The 13656-nt window shown below is 46.7% G+C and overlaps 1 protein-coding gene across 1 annotated transcript in view; it reads left to right on the forward strand.

The window, feature by feature from the left end:
- Positions 1–13656, forward strand: part of FHOD3 (formin homology 2 domain containing 3) — a 493214-nt gene that overhangs the window by 447127 nt on the left and 32431 nt on the right. The window contains exons 17-20 of the mRNA XM_060029530.1: positions 775–957; positions 2619–2738; positions 3470–3631; positions 9037–9227. Coding sequence (XP_059885513.1) covers positions 775–957; positions 2619–2738; positions 3470–3631; positions 9037–9227 — 656 coding nt within the window. The remainder of the gene's footprint in view (positions 1–774; positions 958–2618; positions 2739–3469; positions 3632–9036; positions 9228–13656) is intronic.

Consider the following 13656-nt stretch of genomic DNA (forward strand, 5'->3'; position numbering starts at 1 on the left):
GTATGTTAAATGTCACGTGATGGGAATTTTTACCTTCTTTTAAAATGTAATCACTAAGGAATTTGAAATTATAAGAGTCCTTCTGATGCCTGTTTGCTCCCTCTGCCTTGCGCAATTGACTTTTACCAGAAACAAATAAAAGCAGAAAGTGATACTCTTTCCATTAGTAGGTAAGTATTGCTCTTTATAAGTACCACCATCATTTTTTCCTCAGTCAGACTTGAGCTGAGCCTGATGTTAAGATGTTTTCATTTCTATATAAAATTTGAAATATACTTGAAATATTTAAAACAATGAAAGTTATAATATGGCCCATGTACAAAAGTTAGTCTGAGCTCTTGGTAAATGATTTATTTTTGTAAGCTCTTAAATTAATCTGTGAGAAGATTATATGCTTCACACATTTTACTCTATTTCTTAGGGAACAGGGAGCTGTTCTCTAATCTTCTATCTTATTCTTTCACCTTTCTCTCACGCCCCCATCCCTTTCTTGCCTAGAATGTCCTTCATGTACAAGACCAGGAAATTTAGGGCAAGTTGCTTATGGAACTGGAGATTTAAAGAAAGAGAAAGAATGTTAAAACAAATGAATGTAAATTTAGATGCTACGTAGGGCTTTTACACTCTAAAGTTTATTTGGTATATAGCAGCTGTATATGATAAGAGCACTGACAGCAGAACATCTCTACTACCTGGTTGGGAAGTTACCATATGAATTTGGAAACATCGAGGGGTCCATCACTAAGAATATACTGTATCATTCCATCTTTCCAGAAAATTCTAACCATGATTCCCACTGAAGAAGAGAAGCAGAAAATCCAGGAAGCGCAGCTGGCCAACCCTGAGGTGCCCCTGGGCAGTGCAGAGCAGTTCCTCCTTACACTGTGCTCCATCAGCGAGCTCTCAGCTCGGCTCCACCTCTGGGCGTTCAAAATGGATTATGAAACTACAGAAAAGGTAAGCACTTAGGAAGAGAGGCAGCCAGTCCTATGTCCCCAGAGTTGAGAATGTTCATTTTTTTAACGGTGAACATAGTGAAGTATCATTCCTGAGACAGGGTTTGAAGGGTGCAGGTTTGATCGTGATGGGGTCGTGTCTACACCGAGTGATGTGCAGCCTACCAGTGAGGGCTGATTCTAAAGTGTCTGTCTGGCACCAGCCTCAGATACTTGACTGTTTAAAAAAAACAAAAAAACTATCAAATGTTTTTCTGACTCTATATGCTCATTGTAGAAAATTTAGACAGTACAGAAAGACACAATATGGGAAGTGACTTGCAATCCTTCTAGCTGATGATGGTCACCTCACTGCCATTGACTGTGGCAACCAGCAGGTCACTGGGTCCCTTTGAGAGAGTATCACAGTAGAAAATCTGAGATGAACAGATTTCAAGAGGTTGAGAGGAGAGTAGAAGGAAAGTGAAGGCATGGGAACACTCATCCCGAGTAGAAAGTAGAAGAAGCAGGTGTCCTCTCCGGATGGGCGAGAGGTGAGTCTTTTTTGCAGGCTGAGAAGAAGGAACCATGGAGAGGACAAGGGAGGGAGGGATGGTGAGCTGGAGGTGAGCTTGACTGAGAGTAAGTGCCCAGAGGAAGTGGAGAAGATGTGTGGTCTTCCTCTTTCCGCAAGGGAGGGAGCACGGTCCTTTCTGAGGGCCAGGCAGGTAGCAGTGGGCTAAGGCTGCTTCAGGAGGAAACTGCTATATTTGACTCTATTCGAGAATCAGGCAGGGCTGAAGAAGCCTAGAACTGCTAGGGTGACGTGGTTGCAGAACTAGTCAGCATGTTCAGATGATTTTCTGGAGAAAAGTGAGGTAACTTCAGGGAGAAAACAGGTCATCGAGTCAGCCTTGGCCAGGGGCTGGGAGGGCCTGCCTAGCAGAAGCAAGGCTGAAGAGAATGCAGCTGAAGCTTCTGGCTTTGGGGTCCATGCGTGGGGAGAGCCTCAGTGAGGACGCTGAGGTGGGGGGTGGTTACAGAACGACCAGACAGAGGGAAGGGGAGACTGAGGCCATGAGGCCACAGGGCAGGCTAGACACCTGAGAGAGTGGGAGTTTTGAAGAAAGTTGGCGTAATGAGGATGATGACCTTCTAGAAAGTAACCCAGGCCAAGAGGTGGCCAGCCACAGAGTGCCTAGAGGGGAGGTTAGGAGACCTGGGTCCAGGGACAATGAGGCCACAGTTTCCAGTGTCACCTGCCTGGGAGGAGAAAGGCAAAGAGGAAGACTGGTTCCGATGCTGAAGGAACCTGCAGGTGAAGAGTTTCATAGACATCAACCATGGTCAGAAGAGAGAATGGGAGGAGAGTATAACCTGAGGGTCCTGCTTGAACTTGGGAGATGGGCAGGAACAGGGGATGACAGAGCAGATGTCACCCAACCAAGCTCCTGTGAGCCACAGGTACCCAGTTGGTCTGCACTGAGGAGACTTTGGGGCTAGACTTTCTCCTGCTGCCCTTCTGCTCTTTTCCATACCTGGGAGCATGTGCCCATCACATGGGATTGCCTTATACTGGGAGAATTCCACTGGTAATGACCTTGTACAAAAATTAAAAAGAACAAAGTAAAACCAAAATTTACGCTCTCTATCACCTTCTTCTAACTTTTTTTTAATTGAAAGGAAGTGGCAGAACCACTTTTGGACCTGAAGGAAGGAATAGACCAGTTGGAGAACAATAAAACCTTGGGCTTTATCCTGTCTACTCTCTTAGCCATTGGGAACTTTCTAAATGGAACTAATGTAAGTCTTTCCCATCGCTTTCTTCACAAAATCCCTGCCCTTCACTTGCCAGTGGAGGTCGTACCTCTGGTCCTCCAAAGCACAATTGAACAAACAGTTTTTGTGTTTTTTGGTGAAAATCTAGAAGTTTTGTCCTTAAAATATCAGGGCCTATTTATTCAAGCCTGTATCTTGCTATAAATAAGAAAACTTAGAAAAATAAGCACTTTATTCCTTGTGAAGCTTGGCTCCTCCCAAAATTGACTTTGGAGCTATTTTCTTCTACCCTGTTTTTTTCTTTTTCCCTTTTTTCCCCTGAGCTTATCACTTAAATATTTGTACTCATACACATTATAAACAAACTTCTTTTTGTTTGTTTTAATGGTCTCTCTTCGGCCAGGAAGTAGAAAAGCAGCAGGGAAGGGATTAGGGAAGTTGTAGATACCTACATGGCAGAGACCCCGCCCCCTTCGCCCCATCCCGGCACCCTGATTTAGGAGCAGAGCCCTGGGATAGTCCGTGGATGATGGGTGTGGTGGGAAAGGGCTGGAGGCTCATTTTGCTCTCAGGGTGGCTGGTCCGTGTGGAATCAGCTAAGGATGATGGAGCGTGTGGCCTGAGATGCTTCGCTCACAGAGGAACTGAATATTGGGCTCCTTCAAGACAGCATTGATTCTGAAACCATTTGGACCTTTCTGAGAACCTGCGTGAAACTTGTTCTTCCTGTCTTTTATTGAATGTTCCCCAAACAGGCCAAAGCGTTTGAGTTAAGCTACCTCGAGAAGGTTCCAGAAGTCAAAGACACCGTGCACAAGCAGTCCCTTCTCCACCACGTGTGCACCATGGTGGTGGAAAACTTCCCGGACAGCTCTGATCTGTACTCAGAGATTGGGGCCGTCACCAGGTCAGCCAAGGTATGTCCGGGGCTCGGAAGAGCGGGCGAGCCTGTCCCCAGAGGCTGGCTCTGCATCAGTCATCTCTGCGGAGCACAGGCTCTGTTAACTAAAACGCCCAAGTAATGCTTGCACCCCCTGCTCTAGAGTTTGTGAATAAAACTCGTCTCGTGCCATGTCTAATGGACTTTTGAGATCATTTTCCCATCTCTGGTTCTCTGTCAGATTCTTTCCTGCTGAGGTATGTGAAGCAAGCCTGCCATCCCAGTCAGTCCTAACCCTGGCGTCCCCTGTTCAGCTGCGTTACTCACCAGGCTGGCTTCTCCAGAGCAGTGAAATCACCCAGCTGGTTTTAGGTGGGCAAAAATGTGCACAAGATGCAATTGGCCTCCTCCTCAAACTTCCATAGGACCCTGCAGTGAGGTGCGGAGCCAGGAAACTGAGGGCACGCCTGGCCCGCTGACCCCTACAGATTGGCCCTGCCTATGATCTTACACCGAGGGAACAGTTTTATAGGGCTATAATCAGCGTAGAGCATTGCCCCTCAGCTGCAAACTCTTAAACTGAGTGCAGAGTTAAAATCTTCATGAGCTTATGGCTTAGTTGTAAGAGCTGGATAGCCAGCTGCCCCGCTGCAGGAGCATCCCTGGGGCCAAACAACCCCAGAGGGATCCCAAACACAACAGAACTGGGAGATGTGAGGGTCTTGGAAGCAACAGGGAACTCACAGGGATGGGCTTCAGTAGGGCCAGGTCAGTGTGGAAGAAACTCCCAGAAATACAACCTGGCTGGGGAGCTGAAAGCAGAACAACGTTTAGCTCTGAGACACATTGGAATCTAGCGATGAACATAGGAGAGACTGTGGTGGGCAGAGTGGGGCAAGGGCTTTGCTAGGTTCCCCTTCAGGGAGCTTTCCCTCTCTCTGCCTTCTCCCACAGAGCTGGCTTGTGGGGACCGGGGGCCTGGGACCCTCCTTCACCTGTCTCAGGCCAGCAGCTGCCAGATCCACTGAGCTGGGCGCCCTGAGCCAGCCTGACGGTGGCCCTGCCTTGAGGCAGAAACAGGCAAGGCCAGCGATCCTGCAGCTCTGAGAGTGGACAGACTTTTCTGTTTCACAGGCGCTCTCTCTGTATGTACTCTGTGCCAGGCACTGTTCTGAAGTCTTTAGAAATATTACTTCAGTGTTCCAAAAGCCCTTCTGAGTGTCCCAACGGGGGTCTTCTAGGTGCCCCATGAGCACCTTCTCAGAAGACACTTTATTAGTAATAATTCTTGAGATAGAGTCTGCCTATAATTCTTGAGACAGGGCTTCTGGATCCCCTTCATTTGGTCCTGTTTCCAGAACGAATCAGTTCCCTTTTTACAAATCAGTAGTCCTTTGTTCTTTCCAGGGCCTTCTGCTGGGTGGAGCCTGCTTTTGATGAAAGTCGCCCTGGCCTAGGGGCCCTGACACCAGGCTGGCCCCCAGTGACTGCCCTGGGCCCCCTCAGTATCAGGCCTTTCCTTGCCTAAAGACTGGCAACACAAGCCAGACCTGCAGGCAGCTTCTCCCCATTAACCTCGGCAATTACGAAGGATGACTGTTGACCCAGGTCCATGTGACTTACAACAGGACGCCAAGAGGGCATCTACCACCACTTCTTAGCCTTTACTCCCAAAGTTCTGGGGGGCTTTGAGGGGCTCTTATGTGTAGACAGGTACAAAATCAGCTTCAAGGACCCCCAGCCCCAGCTGCCTTCATTCCGTCCCCTGGTGTGTCACTTTGGGTGTCCTCACTGCAACCCACGAAGAGCAGGTTACTTTGGCATCTGGAAGAAAACTGTCCCACCAGGGGCTGGTGGAAATGAGTGGAGGTGGGCATAGCTCTGGCTGCTCCTAGAGGGGCAGCGGCGGCGGGGGGGGACTCACAGGCTTGTGCAGAGTGCTGACAGGTCACGTTAGCTTTCAGAGAGCGACAGTGAAGTGTGATCACTGACTTGACCCCCGGCTCCAGGAGTGGAGGCAGGTGACCGTGCAGGCTCTTCTTCCTTACATTTTTACCCGCATGTATTAGTTATCTACAGCTGTGTGACAAATCACTCCAGAAGCTAGTGGCTCAGGATAATGTATTAGTTTCCTAGGGTTGTTGTAACAAAGTATCACGAACTAGGTAGCTTAGAAAAACAGAAATAATTTGTTCCCCAGTTATGGAGGCCAGGAGTCTGAGATCAAGATGTTGGCCAGGTCAGTTTCTCTTGAGAGAGAAATCTGTGCCATGTCTCTCTCCTGGCTTCTGGTGGTTTGCTGGAAATAACCCCCATCTCTGCCTTCATCTTCACATGGTGTTCTCCTTGTGTGTCTATGTCCAGATTTCCCCTTCTTATAAGGATACCAGTCATATTGGATCGGGATCCACCCTACTCCATTGCAACCTCATCCTAACTTAATTACATCTATAATGACCCTATTTCCCGATGAGGACACATTCTGAGGTACTGGGAGTTGGGACTTCAACATATGAATTTTGGCAATAGGAAACATTATTTCATGAGTGGTTCTGTCTCAGGTTCTCTCCTGGGGTTTCAGTCAACATGTCAGCTGAGGCTGCAGTCATCGAAGGCTCGACTGGGGCTGGGAAGTTTTTCCCATGGTGGCTCTCTCATCTGTTAGTTCTTAGAGAGAGGACTCAGTTCCTTCCCAGGTCGGGCTCTCCCAGGGCTCCTTGAATGTCCTCATGACTTCGCAGATGGTCTTTCCCCAAATATGTGGTCTGAGACAGAGCACACAGGAGCTCCGGGCAGAAGCTCTTCCCCATTTATGACCTAGCTTTTACATTCTATTCGTTAGAACCAGGTCACTAAAGCTGGCTCACATTCAAGGGGAAGGATTTTAGGCTTTACATTCTGAAGGACTGAGTGTCAAAGAATTTGCTGTTAAAGCACCAGGCTACTCATACTGTGTGTTTTCCCTGCCCCATCCCTTCTGCAGCCCTGGCTCTCGTCCCTGAGTTGGCCCGCTCCACCCCAGACTAACTTGATAAGACTTGACTACCTCACAGCACGGTTCCGTGTCCTCCTACACACGGAAGGTGGCCCATGTGGAGCAGTCCTCAGGAGAGGGCTTCCTGGTGAGGACTTCCTTCTCACAACAGAAGGCCAGACCAGCTCTCTCCCTGGGGTGGAATTTTTTAGGGACAAACCTAGGCTTAAGGCATGACGGTTGAGAACTTAGACTCTGGAGCCAGAGAGATGTGGGTTCAAATCCCAGCTCTACCACTAACCCGCTGTGTGGCCTCTCACAAGTTCCTTAACCTTTCTGTGCAACAGTTTCTCCCCCGTGAAGTGGGGCCAGTTACAGAATCTGAGGCCATGAAGTAACTGTGAAGACTCAGATCATGGTGGTTTCGTCAGCCCCAGGAGACAGCCAGCTGAGGCAGCCTTCTAGGTCTCCTCAAAAGGTGCTACCTTAAGCTCTACCCTCAAACACCTTCCGGTCAAAGGCTCTCCACCTGGTTTCCATTGGCAGTGAGGTCACTTTTTTCTGCCACTACCTTTAAAGGCTCACAGTGGATTCTCTTCCCTGAAAACCATCTCTAACGTGGTTTCTGCCCGACCGCCTGTGTCCACTGCAGTGCTGGACAGGCGTCACCTGGTTAGACTGTACCAAGCTGCTCAGTACATTCTGAGCTGAACTGAAGTTACTACGCTTATTAAAGTTATTACAGACATTGCGGATCAAGGTTGCTGCTAGATGCAAATGAGGACAGGTGGCGAAGCTATGATTAGACCTGTTACAATTGGCATCAAATCTCCTAGACCTCTTAGATATTATGTGTCAATCCCAGACCATCTGGAACCCTTTCTAGACTTATTCTTTGAAATATTCAGTCCTTCTTTTCGAAACCTGCATTCCGTTTTCTTTCAGGTAGATGCCAGATTTTTTCTCAGCTCCATCGTATCATAGGAAAATGGAGCTTTTCTAATCTGGATCCAGAATTCCTTTGTTTTCAGGCAAATTATTTTTCTCAAAGTTCCACAGTGCTCGCCGCTTACCTGAATCCCCAGCCTCTGCCTCAACTTGCCTTCTGGTTTTGGCACCATAGCACCCAAGAAATCCAGGACGTGTGAAGTCTTGCCTGGCCCCTTGGGCATCTCCTATGCTCAGCGTACCTTCATCCTGTTTGGTGACAGATCTTCTCACGGATTCAACTTTTGTTGACTTGGCCTCCTCCATTGTCTTTCTCAGGGCGGAGCTGGAGGTCTGAGGTCACTCCAGCCAGTCCCCTTGGGCACTCGCCTCCAAGCCTTGCTCTGGTGACCACAGTCACAGCATCTAAGCGATGGCGGCTTACCTCTCCCCACCTTCTCTTTCTCCTCCTGACCTTTGTTTGCCAGGCTCTCACCCTTTCCCACCATCTCTCACTCTCCATCCACCTCAGTCCCCTCCCTTCAGCTCACCAATTTAGCTATTTCTTCCTCCCCTCCTAGTCTTTTCAGTTTCTTTCCCCTATCTCACATCTCCCTCCATTAAATACCCTCAAGTGTATTATTTCACGGCTAACTCTCTGATTCCCATAATTTTTAGTCTAGAAATTCTATCAAAGCATTCTTTTAGAAAGCTTCATCTCAGTCCACTTTAGTCAATCCAAATTGGTCCCACTTCCCTGAAGAGCAAAGTGAATGTTCTGTCACATCCGTTCTTTGTACACGTGGTTTGCATCTGCTGGCAGATGGGATGGACCACACACCCCGATACTCACCCAGACACAGAGGCCTGGTGGGTTCTGTACATGCTCAGAGCTCGGTGACCACCTGTCTGTACTATGAGCCTCCTTGGGAACAGCATGTTGGTCTCTTTCCGCATTGATCTTTGTCTTCTTCATACCTGGGAGGGGGACCGGCATGCACTAGTTTTTCCCTGAGTGTTGTTTGAATGAGAGAATGAATGGATAAATAAAGTAATTTGTCCCACAATGTAAAAATGATCATGGTGAAGGGAAGCTCTGGCTGCCCCTTAACTGGCCCCAGCATATCAAGGCCATCCGTGTAGGACTATGGTGCATTCCTCCAACCTCAAGTGAAATATCTAAAGAAAAAGAGAGCTCTGAAAAATTTTATGAGATATCTGCTCAGTTCATCTTGTACTAGATTCCTTGATATCCTGTTTTAATTTACAGTTCCCAAAGACTTTCTTAAGATTTCTTTCCAAATACGGCAAAAAAAAAAAAAAAAGGTGACACTGCATTGAGTTCATTTGGAGAAGTTTTATCACTAAATAATTTGATGTCAAGACATGTGGATAATTTTTAGGCCATAAATATGTTTGTATTTCAAGATGTAAATTGGGTTTTGATGTTTGTTTCTTCCCAGAGGCAGTTCCGTTTCCTGGGTCAGGTTGATGTCCGGTTATTTCATTGCATTTGGTAATGTTCTCTCTCCGATTTTCAGGTTGACTTTGATCAACTTCAGGATAATTTATGTCAGATGGAGAGACGATGCAAAGCTTCATGGGATCACCTCAAGGCAATTGCAAAACATGAAATGAAACCAGTTTTAAAACAACGAATGTCAGAGTTCCTAAAAGACTGTGCAGAGAGAATTATAATTTTAAAGATTGTCCATAGAAGAATAATTAACAGGTGAGTGGATTGAGGAGCTTATGCAAACATCAGTAAAACGGCATGTTGAAGATATTCTGCAAACCAAGATCTGAAGGTTAAATTTACTAACATCGTCCTGTAAATTCTTGGTACATAGTAAGTGCACCTTTTATGGACTTTTTTGTTTCATGAGCGCTTAATTTTTCTCAAACACACACACACACACACACACACACACCAATAATATGATGCCGTTGAATCTTGAGATGGGAAGGAATCTCACAGATGCTGTCATCCACAAATCCTACTCGATCAGGAATTGCATCTGTAAGATCTCTGGCAAGTTGGCCCCTGCATCTTTGCATCTGCCTGAACAGTTCTGCCTGCAGAAAGTACACATCCTTGGAAGGCAGCTTGACTTGTTAGGAAGGTTCCTTCCTCATATCAAGCACAGCCTGCCTTCTGAGACCTTTCTCTCACCGATTCTCGGATGGCTGCTCCGTGCTGCAGCCCTCCTAGAGACAGCCTGGGTCCCACCATGGGTCCCATCCTCTGGATCAGCCTTCCTTCAAGTCCCAGGATCCATGAGGACCCTGGGAGACACAGCAGTGATGTGTCAGGCCTTGCCTGACTACAAGGAGGCTGGCTGGGGTCTGGGACAGCTCCATGGCTGTCCGGGGCCGTCTCCCTTGTAAGTGGTGGCAGCACCAGGACTAGGTCTTCCAACTCCCCAGGTCAAGCCATTTCCTACTAGGCATCCCCCACTTTCTTCCCCTTTGTCTTGTCACAGAACATGGTTGCCGGTCCCTCACCCTGGTGTCTGGGTCTGCGTGCTGTGTGCTGGGCCTTGCGCCTTGGTGAGCAAATGTTCAGGCCTACAGGCTGCGGTTTCCCTGGAGCAGGTGCTCTGATAACAGACCCTCTGAAACAGGCCTCCTTGCAATTCTGTTAAGGGAGCCCTCCCTTGGGGTCATCTAAACCACAGGCGTTCCCCAGAGAACTGCTCTTCAAGCCCACTCCCACTCTTGTGCTTGAGTACTTTATTATTATTTTTAAACAAATGTATGGTATTTTCATTTATCCCTGTACATTTCACATTTTTTATTACTTTTGTCTCTTCCCCCCTGCCCCGTACTCTGTCTTTCCTTCCTTCCTTCACCTTTCTTGAACCCATACAGAACTTTTAAAACACCTCATTCTCTTGTCTGCCTGTGAGCCCTCTCTCAGCTTGTGTCACGTGCTCTTTGGGTGATCACACCTCCTGGGTCTTGATCCAGACTTTTCTGGGCGGGGGGTGGTGAGGGTAGTCTTTAAATGTTAGACTGGATAGGAATAAGGAACAGAATCTTCCCTCCAGGTTGACAACTAACCATTACTCAGTACTTTTGGAATTTAGTTGTTCAACTGTAAATCCCCCTCCCTGTACTTCATCTGGACCTCACAGCTGCCTTCGGGGTAGGAGGATCTTATCAGAGATTTTGTCAAATTTCTTACTACAAGCAAAGTACACCCTGCTTTTAACATGGCTAAAAAGGGGAGACAGAGAGTGTAAGCTGCTTTGGCCCTCCAGGCTTTGTATGATACAAGCAATTTCCAACTTAAAACTACTCAAATAAACAAACAGTTTCCATTTGTAATGGCAGGAAACTGGAGCAGTTTTATGAAAGTCTTGTAAAGTTATTATGCCTGGTCACAGTAACCATCTTATCCCAGACAGTTTAAGACTCAGCTTGGTGATATATCTGTTCCTTAAGCTAGTGTGTGTGTGTGTGTGTGTGTGTGTGTGTGTGTGTGTGTCTGTGTGTGTATGTGTATGTGTGTGTGTATATATATGGCATGTGCGAATATGTATGTTATGCATATGGTGTTTGCTCTGATTGTCCTTTTCTCCCTGGTAACCTGGTTGCCCAGATGCTGGTTGCTCTTGTGTGACCTGGATCCCTGATGCTCATTATTGGACACCCATCTGGCCGCCCACCTTCTTTGCTCCCCTCTGTCATGGAGCTAACGGGGGCAGGTGCTTCCAGCTCCCTTTCCTGTCTGACGCCCCCCCACCCCCGCTTAGTGACTCTAGTGACCCCTCTTAATAAAGGAGCAGAAAAAAGAACTTAGACAATTCTCTTTAGGCAAAACCTGACTTTCAAACTGTTGCCTGGCTAAGAACATCTTGTTCTGGATGTCCAAACCTGCAGAGTAACCTGCCCTTTTGCGTTGCTGCAGTGAGAGCCAGTCCCACTCTGGATGTACAAACTGACTTGCCAATTCCCATGGAGTCACTGGGCTGCAGTTACACCGTGGCAGGCACTGCAGAGGGGACCAGGTGAGAGTGGGGAGAAATGCCTTCCTGAGAGGCACGGAGAACTACAGCAAGGACCTGGCATTCCTCGGGGAGAGACAGGTGGAAAACAAGCGAACACCCACACTGGCTTCCCCCCGGTGCCCCCAAATCCACCCCTCCGGGCCAGACACCCTACTCAGTGGCACACATGAGGAAAAGGGCGGAAGGTGGAACATATCACAGATGTTTGGCTCGTGCCTCACGACACTGATGAGGGGAACCAGCCCCTCCATAACCGTAAGACCTTCTTGTCATGTGTTATTAAAGTTACAAACTCAACTAACAAAAATCCCAGAAATGTTTTACTCCCTTAAAGGCATACCCACTTTATTCTTCTGAAGGAATGCCACAGTTTCTTTCCTTTCAAAGGTACATCTGAATCTTTTTTCAGGTGTGAATTTTACTTGCTGCTTATTACTCCCCTGTTTACAAAATATATACAGTAAGTCCCCTACACACAAATGAGTTCCGTTCCGAGTGTGCATTCCTAAGTCCAGTTTGTTCGTTAAGTCCAACAACGTTAGCCTCGGTACCCAACTAACACAATCGGCTATATAGTACTGTACCGTAATAGGCTTATAATACTTTTCACACAAATAATACATACATAAAAAACAAACACAAAAACAAAGAAAACACTCTTAATCCTACAGTACAGTACCTTGAAAAGTACAATAGTACAGTACAACAGCCTGCATACAGGGGCTGGCACGCATGTTCGCATCTTTGAAAGCAACTTGAAGGTTTGTGTGTAGGGGACTTACTGTACTTGAATCATATCTCCAACTTATATGTTAAGATTGGATCCCCTCTAGATAAAAACAATGTTCTGGAAAGCAGAGGATAAGGAATCTTGAGTAGTACTTATGTATAAAAGAGGACCCAGCTGTGGGCTGATTGATCCTGCCTTGATTCCTCTTACACACAGATCTTGAGTAGTGATAAGTGGCAATGCATGTGTATATTACACTATCCTATCCTAATATATATAATATCATGCCATATCTCCAGTATATAATATCAGGCAGTAATAAGAGCCAGGAAGAAAAATTAAGAGTGTAAATGGGATAGGGAGTGATAAGGACATGCTGTTTTATGCAGGGCAGTTAGGGGAGGCTTCTCTGAGGAGGTGATATTTGGGCAGAGACTTGTGGGGTAAGAGAGCCATCCAGGCAGCTGTCTGTGGCAAGAATGTTCTGGGCGTAGGGAAGAGCTAGCACTGGATGCCTTGTTAGGGCCTGTGGTCCTCCCAGTGGAGTGGCCACCCCGCCCCTCCTTAGAGTCCCTGCAGGCTCTCAGCTCAGCTGTGTCCCCCGAGGGTCCCCTACACACCACACTGGGGGCCTGAGGCCCTGAGGTGGGCTTGTTCAAGGAATCACCAGGAGTCCTGTGTGTCTGGCGTCCTAGGCAATGAGGTCAGAGAGGTAGCGGGGCCAGTTTTGTGTGGATACACCACATATTGTTTATTCATCTGTTGATGGACATTTGGGTCGTTTCCACTTTTTGGCTATTGTGAATGATGCTGCCATGGAATTTGTGTAGGTTTTGTGTGGACCCATAGTTTCATTTCTTTTGAGTAAATGTATAGGAATGAACTTGCTAGGTCATAGGTTAACTCTGTGTTTAACTCTTTAGAACTGTGTCTTTTCAACCACAGCTGAACCATTTTGTGTTCCCACCAGTACTGTGTGAGGGTTTCAATTTCTCTACTTCCTCATCAACACTTGTTATTGTCTGTCTTTTTTACTACAGCCATTGTAGTGATTGTGAAGTGGTGTCTGAATGTGGTTTTGATTTGCATTCCCCTAATGACTAATGGTGTTGAGCATCTTTTCATTTACTTATTAGCTGTTTGCCAATAATCTTTTTGGAAAGGTCTGTTCAAATCTTTTGTCCATTTTTATTTGTCTTTTTAGTGTTGAGTAGTAAGATTTATGTATATATTCTGGATACAAACCCCTTATCAGACGTGATTTGCAAATATTTTCTCCCATTCTTTGGGTTGTCTTTTCAATCTTGAGAGTATCCTTTGAAGCACAAAAGTTTTTGATTTTGATGAAGTCCAGTTTATTTTTTTTCTTTGGGTGCTTATGCTTTTGGTATCATATCTAAGAAATCATTTTCTAATCC

Source organism: Delphinus delphis, chromosome 13 (genome assembly GCF_949987515.2).
Source record: "Delphinus delphis chromosome 13, mDelDel1.2, whole genome shotgun sequence".
Taxonomy (NCBI): Eukaryota; Metazoa; Chordata; class Mammalia; order Artiodactyla; family Delphinidae; genus Delphinus; species Delphinus delphis.